At 32.8% G+C, this 9,654-nt stretch overlaps 1 protein-coding gene across 1 annotated transcript; it reads left to right on the top strand.

The window, feature by feature from the left end:
* The first annotated feature begins 3,680 nt into the window (after positions 1-3,680).
* Positions 3,681-8,827, top strand: LOC127720697 (toll-like receptor 6). The gene is made up of 2 exons (XM_052227440.1): positions 3,681-3,827; positions 5,192-8,827. The coding sequence occupies exon 2, from the start codon at positions 5,244-5,246 to the stop codon at positions 8,628-8,630; it is 3,387 nt and encodes a 1,128-aa protein (XP_052083400.1). The 5' UTR covers positions 3,681-3,827; positions 5,192-5,243; the 3' UTR covers positions 8,631-8,827.
* Positions 8,828-9,654: the final 827 nt, after the last annotated feature.

Below are 9,654 nucleotides of genomic sequence, written 5' to 3'. Positions count from 1 at the left end.
GCTAGGTTTAATCCACCAATTTTTACATAAGGAAATGCCTATACCAAGTCAGGAATATGATAGTTGTTTTCAATTCGTTTGGAGTGTTTGAGCTTTTGATTTTGCCATTTGATAAGGGACTTTTCGTTTTGAATTTTCCTTGTTTTGTTTGCTATTTTACTTTTTTCAACACAAGGGCATTTTTTCCCGGTAGACAACATAAACTCGGCAGGTCAAAGCATGATATCAACATGAAACATTGTACAGGACGCCTGCTTTGATAATAAAGTAACATTTATAACAGGGTGAGATGCAGCAATCAAAATTAAATTTTTCACAAATTTGAAAACCCCGAAAGGCCCCATGTGATGCCATTTCAGCATGTGAAAAGTTTCGTATTTCATACAGTTGAATTCTTTGGAAATTAATTTTAATTTTTTTTTAAATAATATTTTATAAGTCCAGTGTGGTGTTGTTGCATCACTGTCTCATGTTAGGTAGGGGTGGGCGCCCGCTAACATGTTTAACCTCGCCACATTCTGCACGTGCCTATCCCAAGTCATAATCTTGTAATTCAGTGGCTGTCGTTTGCTGCTGTATATCATAATCGCTTTTCGTTTATCGTTTTATACATATTATTTGAGGAGTTGGATTTCTAAAACATAGGAAAGTTGTGTTTGTTGCTTCTCAATAATTTATGAAATGAATCTTTTCTATATAATTGTAGATTATTTATTAAAATGAAAATTCTCACGTAATTATGTACTCGCATTAATACAAATGCACAAAACCAAAATTAACTAAATTTAACTAAGTTATTACTGTGGAGATGCAATCAGGCATATGTAATACTTGATCGTGCAGTAACAACACACCATTATTGCTTGCTTGAGCTTCATATTTCCATATTCTTCTAATACAAGCTTAGGATAACCGAAAAGACGAACGCACCATGATATAATAGAATATCCCTGATGTTTTTGACATTCAAATGACACAACAACTCAAGAAAAAAAACCCAAACGGCACCTAGAGGGTAACAGTAAGTTTCGGTGGTATCTATATCTCTAGCTCTAATCGTCCGAAGTCCATAAAAGTTGGGAATAAATGAAAGAATAATAATCAAAGATGTGAATTGACATAGCCATACAGTTTTGAATTTGGATAACAGTTACATTTATCAATTATTTGAACACGGTGTGTTTACTAGCGAAGTAGCAACTGCCTACTCCTCAAAATCCATGCGTTCACCCGATTTTTTAAAATAGTTTTTTTGGTTCAGCTTTTAGCTTTCTGTATAATTTTATACAATTATTTATAAAAATAATGAGATGTGGTATTATTGCCAATGAGACAACTATTCACCAAAGTTCAAATGAAGTGGACGTAAACACTTATAGGCAACCGTACAGCCTTCAACAATGAGAAAAACCCATACCATATAGTCATTTTTCAAAGGTCCCAACATGAAAAATATTAAACAATTCAATTGAGAAAATTTATGACCTAATTTATAACAAAACAATTTTCCAAAAACAAATATGACAAACATGAACCAACGATAACCACTGAACTACTGGTTCCTGATTTGGGAGAGGCACTTAAGAATGTGGCGGGGTAAAACATTTTTGAAGGCGCCCCTTTCCCTAACCTTTGACAGTAGTATAACAGTACAACACCAGAAAAAACTGAAAATCAGTTGAAAGGGGCCTAACTTATCAGATGGACGTGGCAGGGTATTTATACATCCCGCACAACTAAAAAAGACACGAAGTACAGATCAGATCTGAGAGTTCCCGCAGTTACTGACATTGTACCTGTAATCTTTTCGACTTTGTCGTTTTGGCCTTTGTGTTCCAGGATAATATTTTCTTTTGAAAAGACAGGACCAGTATTAAGAAAAATCGGACACTATGAATTTAGTACTCGAAAAATTACACGGACAATGTTAGAAGCTTGATTTTATTATTTTCATTCATTAAAAGACTGATATACTTTCTTAATAAAAGTTAATACTTTGATCGTATGCAATTGCACTCGACAAAACTGTTCTACACTCGAAAAAAAGGTGGACTGAATCATTCGAAAAAACAACAATCCCAAAGGACACTTTACCTACAGTGAACGGGGTAACTTTGTTTCATCATATTTAAACAAGTGCACGTTTTTAAATGCCTGCTGTCACAATTGGTGTAACTTTTTGTCATATATTGCATTTGGTATATTTCAATTTAATGTAATGTATTATGTTCAATGTTAGTACTTTGAAAAAAGTTACAAATATAGATAGTTGACTCTCGTTATCTCAAAGATGATCGAACTGATACAATCAATTTTATATGACAGGTATGTTGATATATCAAGAGTTTAAATAATGTTAAACTATCAATAGGGATAGGCATTTTAACGATCGCGATAACAGATAAAAATAGTTTGAGAAAACGATACATTATTTACATTTTCTATTCGTGGTCACAGTTCTAGCGGACGTTTATTCCCCTTAACTCATGAAGGGGAACAAGAATGTTCGGGAATGGACTTAGAGTATTATGGTATTAATATTCTACTCTGACCAGAACTGATATTATTAGTTACACAGTGACCTAATACGATATATATGGGGTCAGTAAATTCCATATGGTTCGCTCTCACCCCATATGGAATTTACTGACCCAATATATATCGTATTAGGTCACTAGCACACTGTACATCGAGTTTATCTTACCGACTATCTTAACAAGTGGCATTTAGACTAATGGTCGATCAAAGTGATTACATCTTCAATATAAAGAACCTACTTCCATTGGTTTATGCAAAAACAAATTCCAACAATAACAACTTGTTAGCTTTTGATGTGTGTTCGGCATTTGTTTCAATCGTCCATCATCAATCTCTTCATTTGTTGTCCGGGTGAAACGTTTAAGATTTTGTAAAGGGACGTAACACCACCACTAACTCTGTATTAAAATAAACCACGACTTCTAACCCCCATATGAAATATTCAAGTGTCTCCACAGGGTTGCTTTTAGCCAGTGATATTCCTAGAATTGTATAGGAGGTAAGATAAAAAAGAATATCTATTAAAGACATGATGAATATTCTACACCACGCAATTCAGGAAATACCTGTGTGCAAAATTGACGATTATGTATATCATTTATAAGCTTTTTATCCACAAAAACTAACTTAAAGACTTTTGTGGCAGTTTTTTGCAGTTTGGGATTAGTGCAAGAATTTTGAACCCTAAATTAAAATATATAATTATAAGAGAACGGTTAAAATATATATGCTGGTGTCTGATAATCTTATGTATTATGAGCATCTGCAAGATTACGTTAGTTAAATTCAAAGCTATCTTCAGGCATGTATGATTTTTTTCAACTTCAGATTTTCGACAAAATGTTTTAACCTTTGCGTATACACAGTACGGTGTGATACCGTGAAAGCTAGTAAACATTGCAGAACTTCAAGAAAATGTTCGTCCTAAAGAGGAATATTGGTTCTATATCATGTGTATGGTGTCACTACCAGTGAAATTAGTTTCTATTTCACATATGGGTTTTATTAAAATCATTTATATAAAGATATGTCCGTGTTTTATTGTTGTAAGAAACAAAATACAATGTCACATTACATTACACTTCGCCCACATATGTTTACCTCCTGTTTATTTTTAGCATTTTCGGGTGAATTTACGTACTTAATAAAATTTCTTGGTACTCGTCAACGACAATCAATCTACATAGGTAGGCATACCCGGAATTCCCTTCACAACAATTGACAATAGTAAATCGATTCGCAGAGCCGTTTTTTATGCTATATGGACAATTGTTGGCTGGTTTGTGTATGTGAGTACATGTTTGATATCAGTTTTCTGTTCTTGTTATAATGATTTAAATACACTTTACAATATAATCAAGGATCCGTTCTCCCTGAAAGACAAAATTTTACATTGTATGATTATTTTTATTATTGCCATAACACCAAGTTCAATTAGGATACATCTGTTAAGTTAGCATGATCTGAGAACATTAACCTTCTTCATTTGCAAGATTTTTGGAGAAAGAGGGCGGGATTCGCGGGTCATTTAAAGTCAAAGAACACAAGAAAAATGTTTCTTTAATTAATGTGACTGACGTTTTTTTTCTTACCACGTTTTACATAGAAAAAAAATCCCTTTTGTTCACTACCCTACTGAAGCAAACTAGTTTTTGTCAAATATTCAGAATCAAACAATTGAATAAAAAAACATGCCGATACGTGGTATGATTGTCAACAACACAACTATCCACCAGATCTAGATGCTAAATGGCGCGGATATAAACATTTATAGGTCACTGTATGGCCTTGAACAAAGAAAAGAACCCATACCGTATAGTCATGTAAAAGACTGGACATGGACATAACAAATGTAAATCAGTTCAAACGTGAAAACGACCTTATTTATAACAATACGATTTACCAAAAATTGTCAAATATGACATTAACAATCGACAACCACTTAGTTACAGTTTCCTGACCTTAGACAGGGACATTCAGAACGTGACTGTGTTACACTTGTTTGTGAGCGCTCAATCCTCCTCTAACCTGAGACATTGATGTAACAGCACAACATAAGAACAAACTGTAAATATCAGTTGCGAAAGGCCTAACTAAGTAGATTGGTACTTCCGTTTGAACTTGATCAAAGTTTGAACGTATTTTGATGCATATGATACATTGCTTTCCATTCTCTTTAATTTAAAAATAAAATGATAATTAAAATGCTGGCATTATTTTTCATGTTCTCTTTCCATATGATACGCAAAGTAAAAATCCAATAGCCTTTCCAAGTGACATTATTGTCTTATTTGCTTTATGAAATGTATAAATTTAGCATATATCTAGTAATGGAATAGAGAGCTAAAATATCATCAATATGCGTTCTACCACAAACATATCATGCAAATGCTTTTATTTCCCTGCATAGCGGTAAACTCCTTAGTCATCCGTTAGACATACAATCCAAAAGTAAAAGGATCATGAACTGGATATTTCTGTATTTGTTCTTTTATATGGTTTTTGGTCAGCTAATTTAGTCATCCCTATTCTTGGTCTCAGGACCATAGAATAACTGTGAATCTATACAATCTAGTTCATAACAATATATTCTCGCATAAATACAATTTATTGATTATCTAATATATTCTTACCTTTTAATATTATTTTAAAGGTTTCTACATCAAATGAAAGGCTAAGGCTCATGATTCACATATAAGGGAAGTATGGATACTATAGTTAGAACATTAACCTTTGTACTGACTATACAGATGATAACATCTAGTGATTTGGAATGTCAGATGGAACTTAAACCGTATAAATTGCAACCACTCTACCGTCTCAATTCAAAAAATGTTGTAACTATTGGACGACAAATACGAATTCGTTCAGCTTATAATTGTCACTTGAATTCAGAAGCTATTATAAACGATTACAACTTTCCGAATGAAAGTATAACAACTGCGCTTTTTAAATTTATTTGCGACGAATATATTAAGATTTCTTTTGATCAGTTAGAAAATGCAACATATCATTCAAATTTAATTAGCTACATTCAGCTAGACAAATGCAGCTTTGATCCAAGGGAGATTGATTTATTCTTTTTGATAACTAACGCTCGTGTATTTGTTATATTGACTGCTAATTTTACTTCTTTTGAAGCGACAGCTTACAGGTCATCATGTGAAGGCTTCAAAAATATTCTATCATTAGCTCTTACTTCTATACACAATGATATCATGAGTTTTATACAGTATATGTTCAATTGTAACAATGAAACGTTCAACGTAAAAGAGGTTTTGTTAGGTCAGTGCATAGGAGCTATTCATCAACAGCAGCTCCGTAAAAAATTTCCAGACCTACAAACATTAGAAGTCCTGAATTGTGATATAAAGAACACAGTCGAATTTCCGTGGTCGATACGTGATGCGTTTCTTCCAGATAACATATCAAGGTCAGAGTATCTACAAAACCATATAAGTACGTCTTACCATCTAAATATCCCATATGATATTTTTCGGAGGCATTTATCGTTAACAAACAATGGACTCACCACAGGAAGTGATATACAAATAAGTCGTAGGTTGCACTTTTTCAAAATTTCCCAAAACAACATTTCCTTGTTTGATGAAGATGTTTTTAAAAATGTGGAAGGACTGCAATTTATTATATTAAGTGAACTTGGATTACAAGAAATAAGAGGACTGACTTTTTCAGGACTGACTGAATTACTGTATCTTGATCTTACTAAAAATAAACTTAGTAATTTACCGCCTGGAGTGTTTGATCAGTTATCAAGCCTAATAATTCTTAGTTTAGCACATAACAGTTTAAATGTATTACCGAAACAAGTGTTCCTTTACCTTAATAAACTGATTTCTTTAGATCTGGGATATAATAAAATACTCACAGTAGGTGACGAAATACTTCCAGTGAATAGTGTAGCGTTGCAAAGAATCAACTTGAATAACAATCCAATTAGAGAATTTCCGGTTACATTACTGTATATTAGAGGCCTAGAAACAATTGATCTTCCATTTACAAATATATCTTTTCAAAATATGAACTTTCTTGAAATCATCGATGAGACAGCACTTGTAAGAAGTGTTGAGCAATCCAGAAGCTCGATTGAGAGAACTTATTTAGAAACAACAGACAATTGGAGAGAAATTAACTTACAGCAATCTAATGTCACTGGATTCTTTATCACAAATAATGTAAGCTCACATGCAAAAGAAATGTTGTTGATAATATTGAAGCATTACAAATTCATATTTACAATGAAATCTTTTAATTGTTATTCTGATATAATGCCGTTTAATGAATTAATGCAAAATTTGTATGAGAGGGGAGTTTGGAAAGGAAATGAATATTTCTACACCGATTGGATATGCAAAGTACCATTACAATTCAATGAAAGAACTGTACTTTCACTCAAAGCAGAAGATACATATTCAATAGTCGATATTTCTGAATGCCCAAATTTATGTGCGTGTTATATACGTGAAGTATTTAATGTTACCATAGTAAATTGCAGACATAAAAGACTAAACACACTTCCTAAAAGTATGCCGACGGGAATGTTGGATCTATGGTTAGAAAATAATAACATTTCAAAACTAACCGTACGGAAATATTTAGGAGATGTACGACAACTTCTTATGTCCAACAACCAATTAGTTAAAATTGAGCCTGAAGTTTTCACTAAAATGATGAATTTAAAAATGTTGAAACTTGACAATAATCTCTTGATTCGCATCCCAGAAAGAATTAACGAACTAAATATAGATATGATATTCTTGAAGAACAATCCATTTGCTTGTGACTGTCATGCTTTGTGGTCTAAAAAATGGCTTAAAACGAATAGTTATTCAATCGACAACTTACGTGAAGTAACTTGTTTCAATGAAAACCACCAGGAGGCGCAACAAATAGTTAACTTCAAAGATTACAAATTTGTGTGTAAAGAAGGAACAATATATAGATCATATGTAACTCCCGTTGTTGTTGGGACCGCATTGCTAATTCTTGTAGGCATTATAGTGATTATGATAATATACTTTAGAGAAGAGATCAGAGTTCTTCTCTACGTAACTTTTGAATTACATCCTTTCGATCGACGGAAGTGTGATAAAAGGGAAGTAATAGACCTTGCAATTATTTACACTAAAGACTCCGAGGAATTTGTGGAAGAAAAATCGGTATTGCCCCTTAAACGATTGCAATTCGTAATTTTTAGTGTTGCACACGATTTTATTGCTGGATATTCTTTGCAAGAAAATGTTTCCTCTGCAGTATTCCAAAGCAAACATGTTCTTCTTATATTATCCGATGATATGATGTCAAATACAGTATTAATGGATTATACATGGGCAGAGTGTCAAAATAAAATCAAAGTAAACAGAGCTAATTTTCTGCTAGTAACAAATGTTACAAAAATGACTGTATTTCCTGTATTGAATAAGGACATTCAGAAGCATATAAGACTTCATAAACATTTAAATTGCACAGGTGCATTATTTTTCAGTAAAATCAAATATATCTTAAGATCATATTCAAAGAATAACATTGGAACTAGACCAGGTAAACAGATGATTGATATTAGTCCAACAAAATTGTTTCCGTTTAATAGGGAGCTGCAAATAACAATCGACAATGAATATGATTTATTCTTTTGTTATTCAAGCGATGAACGTGATTACTGTCAAAACAACTTAATACCACGATTAGAGAGAGAATCATACAGAATTTGTACTCCGGATAGTCATTTTCATTCTGGTGCCTGTATATTGACAAATATTGGGCTCGTTGTCGAGTCATCGTCACATACAGTTTTTGTAACTTCTAGTTTTAATTCATTCGATGATTTGCAATTGTTTGTGTTTCAAAGGGCAATCGAAAAGACACGTCTTCAAAAGTATAACCATTTAATAGTGGTATTTATGCAAATTAATGGAAGTGAAACGGAAGACAGAGATGTTAAAGATTATCTTAATTCTTATGCTTACCTAGATGTGAGAGACCGACTTTTTTTCACAAGATTAAAACGTGCGTTAAAGTCGCAAATAAAGGTTGATTTATCAAATATACATATTCTTAGTACAAAAATGTAGCATTGAAATTGCGTCGTTTGAAGATTGTTACATGCAATTTTTAGCACAAATGTAGGTAGCACTGCATATTAGTCAAGAAACAGTAACTGTATGTTTGTTTGATAAAATAATTGTGTAGATTCGGAAAATATTGTTATTGTTTATTTCTGCCATTGTACTGTATTAACCTTAAAAATATATGACACATTCATATCTCAGGCGTATTATCTATTCATTTTGCCATTTTTCTCTAAAGTGTTTTTTAAGTAAATTTGATGTGTTGTTACTTTTATGTGTCAAACTAAGTTAACGCTGTTCTTATTAGCTCACTTGGCGCAAAGGCGTCATTTGTCGTAGTCGTCCGTCGTCTTTGTGGCCGTCCGTTTAGTTAAAAGAAAATCTTCCCTTTGAAACTACTCGACCATATTTAACCAACTTGGCCACAATCATCATTGAGGTATCATAAAGTTGTGTCCGATGCCCCCCACCATATTTAACCAACTTGGCCACAATCATCATTGAGGTATCATAAATTTGTGTCCGATGACCCCCGCCTGCCAACCAAGATAGCCGACATAACTAAAAACACAATGGTAAAATGCAAGTAATATCTATTATTTTGAAAACGGTTATAAATAGAAAATCTAACAGGGGAAAAACATGGTCAAAATGTTGAGCTCTATCCATTGTCTACGTGCGTCAAAACTGTCAGGGGACTTGTCATAAGAGGTATTGCCCTTAAATTACAAATTTTCCACTTTTTTTTTTAAACTTTTGCATATTATATAGAAAACTATAACAGATAGAGAAAATCTTTAGATTGCATATTAGATCTGCAAGACAAGATCTACAAATGAGTCGAATGGTCGAAATCGTCAGTCGACTTCTTATAAGGAGTTATGTTTACCAATCTCTTGCGTTTTTGACTTGCTTCTTAAAAATTATAATAGATACATAGGAAAATAATTAAACAAACATGATCAGCAAGACAAGATCTACAATTGCGATAATATGGAGAAAATAATCCGATAACTCCTTATTGGAA

This window comes from Mytilus californianus, unplaced genomic scaffold, assembly GCF_021869535.1.
Source record: "Mytilus californianus isolate M0D057914Y unplaced genomic scaffold, xbMytCali1.0.p SCAF_11, whole genome shotgun sequence".
NCBI classification, from domain to species: domain Eukaryota; kingdom Metazoa; phylum Mollusca; class Bivalvia; order Mytilida; family Mytilidae; genus Mytilus; species Mytilus californianus.
The sequence above is the reverse complement of the archived record's forward strand: the minus strand, read 5'-3'. Positions and strand labels throughout refer to the sequence as shown.